Below are 18,849 nucleotides of genomic sequence, written 5' to 3' on the forward strand. Positions count from 1 at the left end.
CTCCAGAGTAGCATGCCAGCTAAGGAGTCAATGAGCCTATTGTGTGGTCAGTCCTCAGGAATTTTCAGATACTTGCTATGTGTAGTCTGCACCTAAGCCTATGACTAAATGCAGACAGTAATCATATATTTTGATGTAGTATAAATAGAAATAAAATTCTTCAAACAGCATTACCAATAATGTGTACCAGAGCTGTATGTGTTTAAGGCTATAATCCCTTCTCAGGGTTCTGGAGGTATAAAGGCAAGTTTTTCAAGTTTCACTCTAGTGTTTTAGAATATCTCCAGAATCAGCAGTTTCTGTATAAAAAATATAGTCTTACCATGTGCAATTGGAGATATATTATTCCTTCTACTATATTAAGGAATTTCTCAATATGATACTGTTTAGCCTGTGACACAGTTAGTTATAGTCAATCATTTAAGCATTATCTTAAATATGTAAACTAATAAGTACATGCAGTAACTATGAGAATTTTTCAGAGCCAAAACTTATTTTCTGATTTAAATTGCGAGATTGGGAAAATGTAATATAATACATATTATTTGATACTGGAGAGACTGCCTGGCCAGATGGATATTTTGACCTCCCCCATTATACTCTGTATTTTTGTGTAATATGCATTGCATTTAAATGATTTCATCGTGACCAATGATTCAGTTTGTTGCTATAATTTAGCATTAAAAGGTGATGTGTAAATAAAAAATAGAAATGTTGTTCACTGCAGCAATATGTACTGAATGTCCCCATTAACCAGGCTGAGAAATGCATTTAGCACTTACAATAAACAAATAAAACCTAACCTATATTTAAAATTATTTTTACCTTCTATGAATACCTGAAATACCAGAAAAGTCTACAGAAGCATTGGACAGGGTCCATAGGGTCTTAGTTAAGTGGTAGTTACAGTTTCAAAGTTTCATTTTTAACATTTTATTACTAGCCTGTGGGTGTTCCAATTATTATACTCAGATGTAAACTAATAAAAGAAATCTGCATCGTATACTTTTAAAAAAAAAAAACTCTTAGCTTAGTTCCTGGGCTTATTGCTTTATCTGAATTTTCCTGAATCTGATTTCCCAGAATGCTGGATTCTGGGACATCACAGTGGAGCCAGGAGCCGCAGGACTTTATGGGACCTAAAAGAAAATTTTTGAAGATGTACTTTTAGAATAAGACCTAGTCCCTACCCATATAAGCACACATTCTAAGTTCATATTTCAGGAGAGCACTATATTGAAGTCAAGAGGAGTTAAGCATGTTCTTAAAGTAAAGCATGTGCTTAAATGTTGTCCTGATTAGCGATGGTTTCCTGAATCAGGGCCTGAGTTTGACAGATACTACAGTGTAGACTTTTACTACACTAAGGACTATTCCCTGATTATTCCCTCATTTGTTCATGTTCAACTGCCCTTGACTTCAATTTGAGTTGCATTCATGCAAATGATGGGATAATCAGGGATAATGACAAAGGACTAAAAGGTCCCGTTTCAAATCAGTATAATTTTGTTTTGTTTTGTTTTGTTTTTCCCCAGTTCATTGGTAAATTATTGTCAAAAAGCTCCATGGAAGAAATGTGTTTTGAGGAAGGATTTGAATGAAAGAGGGTTGTCAGATGGGGAAAAAAAGAGGGAGTTTGTTCTAAAATAATGAGACGGGAATATGGAAGAATATACATCCTCTTAGGCAGGTTACTTTTAAAAGAACATGAAATCTATTTTTCTGATCTTAGTAGAAAAGTTTATATATTGAGAATGATTTCTTGGCTTGCATAAATGAAGACTAAATTGTGTTTGAAAATAATATAGATGCAGTTTTAAAAAAGAAATCTATGAATGATAACATTGTTAGCTTTGGCTGCATTCATGACCATTTTGGCCTTGTCTTCATTAGGAAAAAAGATGTGTTCTTAACTTGAGTTAACTAACTTGAGGAAAAAGCCTTATGAAGACAAGGTAGCTTTCACATGAATTAGCAGATCGAGTTAGACACCTTTTCTTCATAGAATATCAGGGTTAGAAGGGACCTCACGAGGTCATCTAGTCCAACTCCCTGCTCAAAACAGGACCAATTCCCAACTAAATCATCCCAGCCAGGGCTTTGTCAAGCCGGGCATTAAAAACCTCCAAGGAAGGAGACTCCACCACCTCCCTAGGTAACGCATTCCAGTGCTTCACCACCCTTCTTGTGAAATAGTGTTTCCTAATATCCAACCTAGACCTCCCCCACTGCAACTTGAGACCATTGCTCCTTGTTCTCTCATCTGCCACCACTGAGAACAGCCGAGCTTCATCCTCTTTGGAACCCTGCCCCAGGTAGTTGAAAGCAGCTATCAAATCCCCCCTCTTTCTTCTCTTCTGGAGACTAAACAATCCCAGTTCCCTCAGCCTCTCCTCATAAGTCATGTGCTCCAGACGCCTAATCATTTTTGTTGCCCTCCGCTGGACTCTTTCCAATTTTTACACATCCTTCTTGTAGTGTGGAGCCCAAAACTGGACACAGTACTCCAGATGAGGCCTCACCAATGTTGAATAAAGGGGAACGATCACGTTCCTCGATCTGCTGGCAATGCCCCTACTTATACAGCCCAAAATGCCGTTAGCCTTCTTGGCAACAAGAGCACACTGTTGACTCATATCCAGCTTCTCGTCCACTGTGATCCCTAGGTCCTTTTCTGCAGAACTGCTACCGAGCCATTCGGTCCCTAGTCTGTAGCAGTGCATGGGATTCTTCTATCCTAAGTGCAGAACTCTGCACTTGTCCTTGTTGAACCTCATCAGGTTTCTTTTGGCCCAATCCTCTAATTTGTCTAGGTCCCTCTGTATCCGATCCCTACCCTCTAGTGTATCTACCACACCTCCCAGTTTAGTGTCATCTGCAAACTTGCTGAGAGTGCAGTCCACACCATCCTCCAGATCATTAATAAAAATATTAAACAAAACCGGCCCCAGGACCGCCCCTTGGGGCACTCCGCTTGAAACCGGCTACCAACTAGACATGGAGCCATTGATCACTACCCGTTGAGCCTGACGATCTAGCCAGCTTTCTATCCACCTTACAGTCCATTCATCCAGTCCATACTTCTTTAACTTGGCGGCAAGAATATTGTGGGAGACCGTATCAAAAGCTTCCTAGTGAAGGCAAGGCCTTAGTGTTTATTTTCTGTGAATATTTAGGCAATCAGTTTACTGGCAGGAGGGTTTTCAGAAACAACAAATTTGAAGAAGAAAACGTTGGAAAATATTTGCAGAAAATGAATTCTGAACTCATAAATGTAGTATTTGCACTGGAAACATATTCCTAAGAGTTGTACTAATCCATTCAGAGAACAGAAAGAGTATCATGCATTCACTGTGTCCATCACATTCTGAATTTTGAATACTCTCAATGCTGTGCAAATGAATGTTCTATAGACCAAAAATTAATCATTCAAATGATTTGGCCAATCACTTTGAATAACAAATGTTGAAAAATAATATTTTTAACAAAGGAAGAGAAAGGGGCTAAATTCAACTGATATATTTGTTTCAAATTACTTAGCCCTTTCTGTACCAGCAAGGCTACTTAGTGCTCCTGGTCGGTCAACCAACTAAGTGATCAAAATAAAACAAAGATTCACAGACTAACATTTGGGTCATGAAATGTCGGAACTCTTTTTGACAATGATCAAAGACCAGAATGAAGAATAGCTGTTATTGCCAAACCACTGAAGAGGTAGAACATAGACATGGCTGCCCTCCATGAAACCAGATTCACTGATGATAGGATTACTCATTTATTGGATATGGGGAAGCAGTAGATGTGAAATACCTTGATTTTAGTAAGGCTTTTGACAGTTCCTCATGACATTCTCATAAGCAAAGTAGGGAAATGTGGTCTAGATGAATTTACTATCAGGTGGATGCACAAATGGTTGAAAGCTCATACTCAAAGAGTAGTTATCAATGGATTGCCGTCAAATTGGGTGGGGATACCTTGTGGGGTCCTGCATGGTTCAGTCTTGCATCTGGTACTATTCAATATTTTCATTAATGACTTGGATAATGGAATAGAGAATAGGATTATAAAATCTGCAGATGATACCAAGATGGGAGGCATTTCAAGCACTTTGGGGGACAGGTTTAAAATTCAAAATAATCTTGACAAATTGTAGAATTGTTTTGAATTCAGCAATATGAAATTCAATTAAGACAAGTGCAAAATACTACACTTAGGAAGGAAAATCAAATACACAACCACAAAATAGGGTATAACTGTCTAGGTCATGGGTGGCCAACCTGTGGCTCTGGAGCCACATGTGGCTCTTTGGAAGTTAATATGCGGCTCCTTGTATAGCCACCAACTCCAGGGCTGGAGCTACAGGCGCCAACTTTGCAATGTGCCGGGGGGTGCTCACTGCTCAACCCCTGGCTCTGCCATGGGTCCTCCCCCTCCCCCTCAAAGCCTTCTGCACGCCACGAAACAGCTGATCGGGAGGTGCAGGGAGGGAAGGGGAGGCACTGATCGGCGGGGCTGCCGGTGGGTGGGAGGTGCTGGGAGCAGGGGGGAGGGGAGGCTGATGGAGGGCTGCTGACATAATACTGTGGCTCTTTGGCAATGTACATTGGTAAATTCTGGCTCCTTCTCAGGCTTAGGTTGGCCACCCCTGGTCTAGGTGGTAGTACTGCTGAAAGGGATTTGAGGGTTATTGTGGACCACAAACTGAATATGAGTCATCAACGTGATGCAGCTGCTAAAAAAGGTCATATGATTCTGGGGTGTATTAACAGGGGTGTTGTATGTAAGGCACAGGAGGTAATTGTCCCACTCTATTCAGCACTGGTGAGACCCCAGCTGGTGTACTGTGTCCAGTTCTAGGCACCACAGTTTAGGAAGGATGTGGAAAATTGGAAAGAGTCGAAAGGAGAGCAACAAAAATGATCAAAAGTTTTGAAAACCAGACCTATGAGGAAAGGCTGAAAAAACTGGGCATGTTTAATCTTGAGAAAAGAAGACTGAGGGGCAGCTTGATAAGTCTTCCAATATGTTAAGGGCTGTTATAAAGAGGGTGGCAATCAATTGTTTTCTATGTCCACTGAAGATAGGACAAGAAGTAATGGGCTCAATCTGCAGCAAGGTAAATTTAGGTTAGATATTAGGAAAAACTTTCTAACTATAAGGATAGTTAAGCTCTGGAACAGGCTTCCAAGAAAGTCATGGATTCCCCATGATTGGAAGCTTTTAAAAACAAGTCAGACAAACACTTCTCAGAGATGGTCTAGGTTTACTTGGTCCTGCCACAGTGCAGGGGTCTGGACTTGATGACTTCTCAGGGTTCCTTCCAGACCCACATTTTTATGCTTCTATGAATCCCACCTTGAGGAGGTGAGAGCAGGCTACACCTACTACGGGATTGGCAAGGCTAAGGATGAACTGAGACTGTCAGGGGTAGGGTTCTCCATACAGTCTGACATTGCTTGCAAGCTTGACTCACTCCCCAAGAGAGTCAATGACCATTAACGTGCTCCACGTAAATTTATCCAGAGACCAGTACACCACCATTATCAGCGCATACGCACCAACAATGACTCATACTGATTGAGATCAAGGAGGCCTTTTATGAAGGTCTTAGCAAGGTCATCAGGAGGCTGCTACAACAGGACAAACTCATTATCCTTGTATCAGAGGGGTAGCCGTGTTAGTCTGAATCTGTAAAAAGCAACAGAGGGTCCTGTGGCACCTTTAAGACTAACAGAAGTATTGGGAGCATAAGCTTTCGTGGGTAAGAACCTCACTTCTTCAGATGCAAGTAATGGAAATCTCCAGAGGCAGGTATAAATCAGTATGGAGATAACGAGGTTAGTTCAATCAGGGAGGGTGAAGTGCTCTGCTAGCAGTTGAGGTGTGAACATGGAGGAGAAACTGCTGCTGTAGTTGGATAGCCATTCACAGTCTTTGTTTAATCCTGATCTGATGGTGTCAAATTTGCAAATGAACTGGAGCTCAGCAGTTTCTCTTTGGATTCTGGTTATCCTTGGAGACTTTAATGCTAAAATGGGAGCCGACTCTGACATGAGGAGCAGGATGCTAGGCCATCGTGGCACTGGAAGTTCAAACTCTTTCCAAATGTACCAAGTTCAGTCTCATTATTACCAGCACAGTTGTTCAATAGGCTAACAGATATAAGACAACATGGATGCATCCTAAGTCAAAACAGTGGCAAATGTTGGACTATGTAACTGTACAGCCTAAAGACATTAAAAATGTGTACATCACCTGCTCTTTGAGAGGCACTGACTTCTGGTCAGACCTCACCAAAGCATCCCAGAAGATGCTTCAAACCAGAAAAGAAGATCAATGTGGCTGCTATGAAAGACACCAGCAAACAAGCAGTTTCACAGACACTTGAAGACTGTGTTAGCTGGCGTCCCAGAGAACTCCACAGACACTGAGGCAACTTGGCAGAAGCTCAGAGATGTCAAAGAATGCAACTGTTCTGACTTTCAGAGATACGACTTCTCCTTTTATACCCCATTGTCTTCCCTTGATTTATTCTTTTTGCTTGTCCATCTGTATTGCTTTCTTCTCTCTGTATTGACATCAATCTCTCCTATTTCTCACCATTCTGTCTTTCATTTATTTCTCCAGTTCTCTTTAAACAGTGTTCATGTGAGCAGAATGGGACAAAAAGCTGCCTCAACATTTCACTGGTGGCCTCATTAGTATTTTAAGCTTTCATTACAAAAATTCTAGGCCCAATGATGACAGTTTAAATGTCAACTTCCTGGATTCACAAAAAGAGTCAGGCACCTAACTCTCTGTTTTAGCATCAAAGTCCTAGCTTTGGCTCCACTGTGATGCACAAAACTTCTATTGAGCCCCATAGGCACCTATACTCACTTGACTCTACGTTTTTTGCAGTAGTTCCCTATGAGCCTCTGTTTCTGCCTCTGGGCATGTGCACTGCTGTCTCCCTGTAATGGTGTCTTTTCCGTCTGCTGCCACTTGTAACTCTGCCACTTTCTTTTCCACCACTGGTTTTTCATTTGTTGAGGTCTGGTCTGGACCATTTCTTTTGTTCAATGGTATGCAGCCTTTCTAACTGCTGAATCCTTATTTGCTATGTTGTCTTGATGGGTAGTATGTAGTGAGTTCAAGAGTTCTTTGATTGCCTGCAGACTCGAGTCACTGCTGAGAAGCATTAATGAAAGATTTATGCTCCTCAACACTGGCCTTGTTAAAGGTCATTATGCTTCTTTCATCAGCGCATTTGCCCCAACAATGATCCATCCAGATGAGGATAAGGAGGACTTCTATCAAACCCTTCTATCAAACACATCAGTTTAGTCCCAGGTAATGGTAAACTGATTAGGTGATTCCATCATCACAAAAATGACATTTGTACTTTCTGTGACCTCCTGTGTGTCTTCCCTTTCAATATGTGAATTACTGCATACATTTTCCTTAGAATACTTTATAAAAAATCTCTTGACAGAGGATTTAATCTGTTTTGGCATACATGGAATCTATTATATAATGATATTCTGGTGACGATCACTGATTGCATCTGTTGAGGCACTGGGAAATGGATAGGGACTTAAATTTGTTTGTTTGCTTAATACACGTCAGGTTTTGGTGTGAATTCAGCCTTGCATGCATAGGATCCTCTGTTATCATCCAACTCCGGCCCCAATCTGAGTGCTACTTCACAGAAGGTGGGAAGAATGATGATGTAGCACCATAAGCACTAGATGGGGGATCATGGCAATTTTCCTGTTAGATCTCCATAGCACATAGAACATTCGGTCAGTTTTGAAAGGGTGTTGTGGGCAGGCCTCGTTCCTCCAAAAGAAGCACTACTGTGGTAAAGGTTATAATAGAGCATACTGCTGGGAGCACAGGAAAGAAAGTCTAAGGTCAGCTCAGGAACCGTGAAGGCAACACTGAGCCAGCCCTGTTTGTTGCTCCTGCACAACAGCTTGTATGGACCACATGCCTCTGGTCTTTTCTCTGTCCAGTGGCCCTTTGATCTGGTGCCAGCAAGGAATTTCCTGTTAGTCTCTCTCTCACTCCAGCTAAATCCTCTCTCTGTGTTACAGACTTATAGGGGGAGCAAGAAAACCTCATTTATCAGACATCTTCTTAGCTGCAGTTTAAAGGGCTGCTGAAAGGAAAAGAGATCAGGTGTGGGCAGGCCAGACCACTAGCTTTGCAGAGATAGGTGGAAAGGAGTTCATTGTTAGGGCCAGCATTACTGACTTCTGACCTTTTCTTTGCAGTGGTCCCTTTATATCCTTATAGCACCCATCAGTGCCCCTCAGAATCCCATCCACCCTATAAATGCTCCCAACACACCCATTAGCCCAGTCTAGCTTTATTTGGAAGAGTCTTTCTCCCCCCAACAAAACCACCCCATTGTCAGATTGCTTGTGTGGTGGATGGGAAGAGAGAGGTAAGCAGCTTGCTTTTCCCCTTGGGCAAGAATGGGTCTTTCTGGTGCCCAGGGTCTCCGAATGGATGAAAGGGTTCACAAGTGGTGTTTGAAACAGCTATCTGTTGTCTTCTTTCTGCAGGCAGTGCTGTTCCAGGTGCCCTCTTGGTCACACTCTGCTGTTGACATAGAAAGCAGTTTCCATGCATGGCAGGGCTTCTAGGACAAAAAGGGAGCAGTGCTCTCAAAACCCGAAAACAAATACCTTCTAATGAACAAGATTGGTGATTTACTGTTTCCTGAAATTTGATCTTTGTGATTTCAATAGCTTTTTAAAGAAAAATTAATACCATATTTAATGTTTCAAAAAGCAATTGTTTTGTTTTATTATTAAAAATACGCCTTCAAAATGTTACACTGGCCTATCTGCAGAGTGTGCTGCACTTAATCATTCTTATGCAGTATAGCCAAAGAATTAAGAAAATATAAGCCTTTAAATCAAAATCTTAGGGAGCATTTAATATCGCCTGTAGAAAAGGAAACAGAGTTAATCTGTGCCTAACTTGCAGTAGTGAAACTATCCCATCATTGAGTCTGGCAAAAGAGTGATTCTGGTAACTTCTGTTCCAAGGTTGTACTGAGGCTGATTAACCTACTCGTTGGTTATTTAAATTGTCAAAGCTTGAACCCCAAATTATTCTCTCACACAGCTACTGTGATTACACTCACCAAGCCTGCAAAATGCATATGCGCACTGACTAGAACTGAGGTATTTCATAGCTGTCCACAGTGCAGGTGGGAGCTTGGGGCTCTGGTGGGCGGAAGGGACGGGGCCAGAGGCTAGCCTTCTCGAAGGGGTGGTTCACGTGCCACTCATGCCCTATCCAAGAGTGCCTATCACCCTTCCCCCCCCCCCATGTCAACACTCTAGCCCTATGAATGAGTTGCACTGTGGGAAAACTCTACTGCCCACCCCGTTTCCTAACTGTGGTGATGTTATTGATGGGACTCAGGTGCTCATAAGGAGCATATGAGTACATAACCTGCATAATTAGCTCCTTTGGTAGCTGTCTCAGTAGAATGACAGCAGTGTGAGAAGGCTTTATACTGAATTACCATCTAATCTGAGAATTAGAATCATAGAATATCAGGGTTGGAAGGGACCTCAAGAGATCATCTAGTCCAACCCCCTGCTCAAAGAAGGACAAATCCCCACACAGTTGTTTTTTTTTAACCCCAGTTCCCTAAATGGCCCTCTCAAGGATTAAACTCACAACCCTGGGCTTAGTAGGCCAATGCTCAAACCACAGTTCTCTACCTTTAGGCTGAGTCCTATTGGCAGGAAAATGCCCCTATGCACCTGTTCTGAGGACAATTAGGCCATCAGTCTCCAGGGCTATCAAACTATCAAAATTAAACTTTGCAATTCTTAATTTTTAAAATGGGATGTTCAGTGAAGGTGTTTTTGTTTGCTTTTATTTATTTATTTATTTTTGTCTCTTTGTTTTGAAATTTGATGTAAAAGGTAGGTTTCAGAGGAAAAACACATGCACGCCCCAGCCTGGCTGATGCCGGCTGCAGAGAGGTGAAGTGCATCACCAGGATTGGGGTGCAGTGTGCTCCAGCACTGCGCAGGGATCCTTATTCCTGCCCCCACCGCATCCCTGAAGGCAGGGGTAAGGGATCACCGAGAGGCTGCGGGGAAGTTTTGGGGCTGACTCCCACTCACTGTCCCCATGGTGTATGCTGTCCAGGCGCCTCTGCACATGCAGCCCCAGGGAGGGCCCAGGAGTAAGGGACAGAGAATAGAGGGGGACCAAGTGGCTGCCCTGAAGGGAGGTGGAGCACGGCTGAGGGAGGGATGACCCTCAACATCCTGGCAGCCAGAAGCCTCCTCCCACCTGTCAACTTTGCTCCCAGCTCTGGACAAGCTCTGCACAGCAGCCAGGAGGAGTCATAGCCATGGGGAAGTTTTGGGGCTGGCTCCCACTTACCTCCCTCACCGTGCATGCTGTCCGGGCACCCCTGTACACACAGCCCCAGGGCAGGCAGGGGGAGCCAGAGAGCGGAGGAGGACCAAGCAACTGCTCTGCAGAGAGGGAACGGCAGGGATGGGGATCATCCCTCCCCCGGCCATGCTGAGCTGGAAACTGTGCCGCTTCCCCTCCCTGCAGGGCAAGAGACTGCGCCACAGATTGTCAGCATAGAGAAGACCAAGGAAGTTGCCCCAGGGAACTCTGGGATACATCTGGAGGACTTCTGGGACCCGAGTCAAGCTGGGGCTGCGTGCACACAGGAAAGCAATAGGGCTTGGACCGTTCAACCCTGCAGGGTCCTGGGACCCTAAGTTCGAGCCTTTGGTTAACCCATTTGGTGTGTTGATGCAAGGGGGGTTAGGCTTGAGCCCTTATCTCTCTGTGCTTCATATCCCCATTGGTAACGTGGGGATAATACTATCTTTCCCTTTAGATTGTAAGCTTTTCAGTGAAGGCATTGTTTCTTATAATGTATAGGTACAATGTGCTGAGGACAATAGGGTTCCAATCTTGGTTGGAGCTCTAGGCACTACGGTAATAATAATAATAATAATTACCAGTATACCACATAATTTCTGTATTGATTTAATCAATAAAGTTAATAGTTTTCATTTATTGTATTGCTTTACAATATACCCAGAAGATTTACAAACAAAATGTTTACAATTCTTTGTGATTTGTGACCTTTAATATTTCATTTGAATGGTAGAGAAGAAGCTAATATAATGCTTTATCTCCTTATTGGAAATCATAATATTTCATCTGGCTGTGTTCTCTTGCCACAGACTATACTATCCTCATTCATTTCTTTCAGTATTCTGTGTCCCAGTTTTGTTAGAAATATGTTAATCTGTTTTACTCTGCCTCTGATCATGGTGTGTAAGTGACTAATAATTTAAGATCTATTATTAGCTCTCCCCACACTGTTAGTCAATGTCATATTATTATTTAAAGCAGTGTGAAACTATCCATGGCTATTCTCTCTAAAGCTGTAAAAAGTTAAAACTAGTAACAATTCTGATGTTTCAGCTATTTCTAAAAAAAGGTCACTTGACAAACTGTATTAATCAAACTGTGCAATAAGCATTGTATTTAAATGTAATATGTGGATTGCACAGCAATTCGGAAATAGCTGGTACTTTTTATGGTCCTTTTTAAAGAGAGAGATGATAATTAAAATAAGTAATAAAGTAAATTGAGCAGGATAAAAATATGATCACATATAACATTACCTTCTACATTTGGCTTATGAGTGGGAATTTGGCTCAAGGAAAATATATGCCAGATTCCATGCATTCTACAATGGAAATGATTCAGTAGAATTTATTAATTATTGCTATTGTGATTGTATCCTTGTACAAAGATTAGGTCCCCATTGTACTGAGCACTGTACAAACAAATAATACAAAAACAGTCCCTGCCCTAGAGAGCTCACAATTTAAGATTTAGACAATATGTAACAGGTAAATAAACAAAAAAATTGGAAGGATGGAGGTGGGAGAAAAAGGTAAGAGTAGAGATGGATATATTGCCTAAGTTAGTAAGTACAGTAGTCACAGGTGGTTGCCAGATGGTAGTGATTGTTACTGTGATACCTACAACACACACTATGTAAGTTGTTTAGTCCTCTGTGATGGCTAGTGTTCTGCAGAATTCATACCTCCTGACTTTCTCAGGGTGCTCTTTGATGGGGTGTACAGATGTTATACACTATGAAGATAAAGAAGGGGTTGGTGCAGGATCAAAGAGACACAATGGAAGTGGTTCAGTTAAGCACACCTGCAGCTACGTAAAAGACTTCTGCTTGGAAGTCTGAGCTTGGAAGATAGGGTACTAAGGAAAAGAAGAAAGCTCTCCCTAGGAGCCTTGAGGAAAAGGCTCAAGAAGCTGTAAGCCAACAGATCCTGGCAATGGCTGAATCTGTGGAAGATAAATAGTCTTGTGTGCAGTGTTGTTATAGCAGTGTCAGTCCCCCCAAAACCTCCCCCAGCTTTGCAACCATCTCCCCCGCTTGCGCTATGTCAGGGTCAGGTACAGCCTCACCCCAAGTCTGCGTCCCGGAGGGGAACAGGGGCTGCAGGGTGATCTCCCACCTCTGTGCAGTCAGTCGCCTGTGCTCCCCACTGCCATGCTGGAGCCTGCACATTTATTTACTGACAAATAAAATTTTCAGAATTTGGCAGAATTTTTAAATTTGCGCAGAATTTATTTTTGGTGCAGATTTTTTTTTTTATTCAGAATTCCCTCATGAGTAGGTGTTTTTATCTTTTATCATTTTCCTGTATGAATTCATTCGAGAACAAAGTGACTGTCTGGTTTTATCCATATAGTTGTTGTTGGGGCATTTAGTGCACTGGATGAGTACCCACATGTTGTGGTAGGCCTGTGTAGGACAAATGTATCTGGAAAGGTGTGTTGTGGGGGGTGTTGATCATTGTAACAGTGGAAATATGTCTGCAGGTTTTGCATCTGTTGTTCTGGCAGGGTCTGGAGCTGCTTTGAGTTGGTGAGTCCTGCTCTATAGGGAGTCTTGGCAGACAACTGGTATCTCTGTACGCTGATTAGTGGTTTTCACTAGAATTAGTTGAAATACACCATCCTCTGATCTTTCTTTTGGAGTGAGGTACAATAAGCCCTTGCAGAACTTTTTGTTCTGACTTTTGAAATGGAAGAAAACTGGACAGTGGGATGAACCATTGAAGAACCACCTTCCATACCCTTTTCACCCACACACGAAAAAAAAAAACATTAAGAAATCCACTCTGTGAACCTGAATAAAGACCTACTGGGACTCCTTAAACAGCTGGGGCCGACTGACGACTGAGAGAGAGAGAGAGACAAACAAACACACACACTCTAGATAAGATCCAATCATAGCCCCTTCCTGGGATTTGCTGTATTAAAAATTTAAATCCCAACAAATGTAAACTTCTTGCCCGAGCTTACTCCTGAATGTGGCTATTTCTATGGTTGTTCCCTATAGGCCCCTTTTGTCCTGGGCTCCTTCTGTTTTAGCAGGACACTCAGAGTTTCCAGGGTTAGAGGTAACAGACCTCATTTGGTCTGGCTGTCAATAAGGCTAGGTATTTTCCCTGTTTCTTAGATGAAGGAATTGAAAGTAAGCAGCTTGCTTAAGGACACACAAAGTCAATGGCAGAACCAGGATTAGGACATGAGCCTTTCAAGATTTCAATTCTACGTTCAATCAACTAGACCACAATGTGTCAGCATGTGGATACTTGCCTTGCACTTATATGTCAAAGGTTTCTTTCCTGGAGAGGATTCCAGTGTCTAGGGGCTGATCTACATTGGCAGCACTTTGCCACTGTAGCTCTACTGGTATATATGGGGGTGGGATAGCTCAGTGGTTTGAGCATTGGCCTGCTAAACCCAGAGTTGTGAGTTTAATCCTTGAAGGGGCCACCCAGGGATCTGGGGCAGAATCAGTACTTGGTCCTGTTAGTGAAGGCAGGGGGCTGGACTTGATGACCTTTCAAGGTCCCTTCCAGTTCTAGGAGATAGGATATCTCCATTAATTTATTTTATTTTAAATTTATATTATACTGGCAAGGTGTCCCATTATGGATGTGCCTTATACCCACAAAACTGTTCTTTTGCTGACATAGCCTATTCAAGCCACTCTGGCACTCCTGAGCAAAATAATCTATATTAAACACACAATTTTGGTGGTATAACTGTTTTTAGACTAGGAGGTTTTGCTGGCACAGCTATGTGGATCACAGATCACATCTTGGCCTGGTCTACACTACAACGTTAGGTCGATGTAAGTCACCTTGCATTGACCTCATTGTGTCAACACTCAAATTTGTCTCCCTCTGATGTAAGCACCCATTTTGGTGACACATAAGACCACCTCCCCAAATGGCATTGAGCCAGGGTCGACGTAGTGTGGTCGTTGCAGTGTAAGTGTAGAACCCACGTGGCATAATGTCAATGTTAACAGTCCTCTAACAGCTGTCTCAAAATGCCTAACACTTACCATTCCGGTTACAGCTGTGAACTCCACTGCCCAGGAGTCACAGAGGCTGAAAGTTGTTCCCCCTCCCCCGTCCCCACCCTTTTCTCTGACTCCAGTTTAGTGAGCACATCCAGCAGCTCTCCTTTTTTATGCAACTGACTACGCTGGCTACAGGCTCCACATGCTCTTCTCTGGAGTAGATTATGAGGTATTGGATCTCTTGGGTCTGTGGGGAAAAAAGACTGTGCAGGCACAGCCATGGAGCAGTCATAGAAACGTGACATCTATAAGCTGATTGCATGGTGGATACAGGTAAAGTGGTACAACAGGGATCAACAGCAGTGCTGTGTGAAAGCAAAGGAACTGCAGCAGGCATACCAGAAGGCCTCATCACATTACAGTGACTGACTATTAAAGTGCACTTTCAAGACCTCCCTCAGCTGCATATCTCCGTGTTGAGCTCTTCTAATAGCCCCTGTGTCTCTCTGTGCAAACTCTGCAGACAGCTGCTCCACCTCGGCTCTCCACTCCAGCGACAGCTTTTCCCTCTTGGGTCCTGCATATTATCTGTGAGGCAAACAGGCAACTATAACCTTTGGGATATTTTTCTTACTGAGATCCAATCTTGTGTAAACAATGCCAGCGTCCCTTCAGTCTACTAAAAGGACATTCAGCAGTCATTCTGCACCTGGTGAGCCAGTAGTTAAATCTTTCCTTGGTGCTGTCGGGGTTGCTTCTGTATGGCTTCATGAGACAGGATCACTATTGGCATTTCAGCATTGCTATTGGTAATCTGCTGGTTGGGAGAGAATGTGCCTGTTTGCAGCTTTCTGAACAGTCTGTGTTTTTAAAGATGCAAACATCAAACACCTTCCCTGCCTGGTCAATACTGATGTCAGTGAAACATTCCCTGTGATCCACCAACGCTTGCATATCTATAGAAAAGTAGCCATTTCTGTTGATGATACTCTGTGGCAAGGTGGGCAGGGATATGGCACCGTCTTTCGCCCCATCACACTTTGGGAATCCCATTGCTGCAAATCCATCCACTATGTCCTGCCCGGTGCTGAGGGTCACAATCCTGCAGAGCCGGAGACAACAGCATGACACACTTGCATGACAACAGCCCCCACTGTGGATTTTCCAACTCCAAAATGATTTCCCATTGACCAATAGCAATTTGACATTGCAAGTTTCCACAGTGTGATCGCCACTCGCTTCTCCACTGTCAGTGCAACTCTCATTTTGGTCCCAGGGCTGGGGTGAGGTTCACACACAGATCCAGGAATGTGGCCTTTCACATCCAAATGTTCTTCAGCCACTGCTCATCGTCCCAAACCTGCATTATGATGTGATTCCACCAGTCAATGTACATTTCTCAGACCCAGAAGTGGTGCTCCCCTATCTGCACTGCTCCATAAATACCAACAACAACCTTGAACTGGTTTTCACTATGTCCCACAGCAATATGTCCTCCACAAAATCATCATGTTGCATGGGTTTGTGGGATTTAAAAAAAAGACATGAAGATTATGGGATTGAGAAAGTTGCAGATGGAAACTTGAGCCCTTGCTCCCAGTTACCGCTGCGTGACTCATTTCTGCCCCATCATGCATGGCCACTGTTTCCCAGAAGACAGTGCGCTGGACTATTGTGAGTTGCATACTGTGATACCTACTCATAACACAGACGCTCCAGGTGAATACGGCAGTGCCAACGCAAGGAACCATGTGTGCACGCACATAAGTGATATACTAACAGTGGCAGCTTCATACCAACGCAACTAGTGTTGAGCAAAGTTTGTTGTGTAGACATGGCCCTTGTTGCACCACTGACCAACATAGTTATGCTGGCAAAAGTTTGTAGGGTGGGCCTGGCCCATATATTTCAGAAAAGTAACTAAAGAAACAAAACAAAAAACTGCCTTCTTCATTTAGTAAAGAATGCATTTATTTTCTAGGAATGATTGCATTCAATTTAATGTTGGCATCTAGCACATGGCAACAGTTATATGACAATGTGAATTGAATTCCTTTGTGCTAAGACAGGAGCATAATATTAATGAAATCTAAAGGCTCCGTGACTAACATTAAATTATTTTTTTTCAGGTTTATTGCCCAAATTCATGATGAATTGTTGTTTGAAGTGGAAGATTCTCAAATTCAGGAATTTTCAGGTTAGTACAGTCTAAAACTTTTTTCATTTCTTTTCTTATCAGAATACTTTCAATTTGTGAGTATAAAAAGTTGGCACAAGAGCAGGAACCATATTTCTCTTCATGATTTACAAAACATGTACAGTGCAGACTTTTTTGAGGTTTTTCCAACACCGTCTACGTGATACACAAAATCTTATATACTGCAGCTTATCTGGAATTAATCAAAACACCACTGATTTGAATGAATGAACCCTGAGAAGAAAAATAAAAACAGCGTGGAGCCTAAAAACAGTAAAATAGTAACCGTTTCTATAATGGTTCAGAAGACCTGAAAAGAAAAGGGAAAAAATAAGTCTGAAAGCAGTTATTTAAATAGAAGAATGAACAAAAATGGTTGAAATTTCCAAGAAATATAAGGTTAAATAGTAAGATTGACCCAATGCAAAAGAAATACTGAAATCCTTAATGTAGTTAGTGCCTATTCGTTTCCTGCTTTTTTTCTGCTTTTTTTACACTGAGAACTTTATGATGGATCTTCCAGGCTAAGGATCAGTTGAGTTCCTGCCTAAATTTGTATCCTGTAACCTGGCATACTTCCAAGCATTGCTTCTGCATCTGGTTCAGATTTAGCTAGCCAAGAAGGGCACTCATGAGGCTGCAGGGTCTCTTCTCCAATGAGAAGTGGTGAAATTATTTCTGTGAGGCACTAAATGTTTGTTCACAATCTTCAATCTAGTTTGAAGCTGAACAATACCCTTGGCTAAGATAATCAGTATAAGGTTATGAATCGTTTCTATTAATTGGCACAAGAAATATTTTCCACTGTAACCTAAGCATCCCAAATAAAAATGAAGTTAACCTTTCTCTGTTGTGTTAATTTAACCAATGTAATTTGCTTTATGAGTCTCACTTCATCATGATTCCCCTTATGAGTATTAGTTCATAAGGAGAACAGAGACTGTCCACCTAATCAAAACAAAGAACATAAGAAATATTTAAGCTCACTTTATGGGGGCAATGTAATGAATTAGGTTAATGTACTAGAGTTTGACCTCTGAATACAGGAGTTCAAATCTGGTTTGAATGATAAAACCACTATATCATTCAGCACAGATTACAGAAGAGGACAATGGCTGAGATATGAGAGTTTCAGAGTTACACATTGTAGTGCAGTCATTGGCCCAGATCTGTGGGGAAACTTACAGACCTTTCCTACTCTATTTTAGGCCTGTTTTCATTAGCAGTAAAATTATTCCAATAAGATAAAAAGTAGATAAATCACCCAGACCTACCACCATTCTATTTTTATTGGGTCAAATTCTGATCTTTGTTACACTAGTGTGACTCTGTAATAACTCCGGTAAGATCAACGGAGTTATATCAAGGATGACTGAGAGAAGAATTTGGCCTATTGTGTGCAGAATAGTCTTAAATTATTTCAGTATAACTAATAAGAATATAATTTTTTCACTAAAAACGGGAAGAAAACTATTAAACTGTTAAATATTTTCTAAAATGTAAAATGAACTCAATGATCAAAAAAGTGAAGGACTTATGGCACTAAATCTAGGCAGTTACAGTGTATAATGCTTTTAAGATTGTGCAAGCTTCTTCCACTGTGTACCTCTCTGTTGACTAGCAACACTCATGTCGCCCCAGTCCTGAATCTCTATTGTTCAAAGGTTAATGATTGTGTGAAATTGTACAGTGTTTTTAATATCATGATGTTGACAGACATATATTGAGGATTTAGATAAGGCCACCAGACTCATTTTCAGATGTAACCTCATTCATGTTTCCACATGAGAGAGACTAAAGTATAATATTCTTTGTCACTGAAGCCAGAGGTGGTTTTCTAAGCCTAGATTGTGCTGGAGTCTCAAACAGCTCCTGGTTCATAGCATGGCTGGACCCTGCCTCGCCCACAATATCTCCCCCCTCCTCCTTCCCACTGTTCATGGCAGGGGTGTCTGTCAGGGTTTCTCTAAGGTATCCAGGATGGTCTGCAGGGTGCTGGTGGTGTCTCCACCAAGTGTGTCATGCAACTCTTTGTAAAAATGGCAGGTCTGCAGCTCAGCACCAGATCAGGGCTTTCGCTTGATCTAAGGGAAAGAAAAAGAAGCAGCTTCACATGCAACAATTGTGGAATAAGATTCAATAATAATTTCCTCCTCATTTCCACTGGCCTCTGTATTTCCTCCAAGACCAAATGGAGAATGAGCAGATAGTTATAATTCCTCAGACCTCACTAGGGAAGAAAGGGCCA

General features: G+C 42.1%; 1 protein-coding gene across 1 annotated transcript in view; it reads left to right on the forward strand.

The window, feature by feature from the left end:
- POLN (DNA polymerase nu) overlaps positions 1–18,849 on the forward strand; it is a 241,213-nt gene that overhangs the window by 204,076 nt on the left and 18,288 nt on the right. Inside the window, exon 24 of the mRNA XM_065598521.1 lies at positions 16,534–16,601. Coding sequence (XP_065454593.1) covers positions 16,534–16,601 — 68 coding nt within the window. The remainder of the gene's footprint in view (positions 1–16,533; positions 16,602–18,849) is intronic.

Source organism: Chrysemys picta, chromosome 5 (genome assembly GCF_011386835.1).
Source record: "Chrysemys picta bellii isolate R12L10 chromosome 5, ASM1138683v2, whole genome shotgun sequence".
In the NCBI taxonomy this organism is placed as follows: Eukaryota; Metazoa; Chordata; order Testudines; family Emydidae; genus Chrysemys; species Chrysemys picta.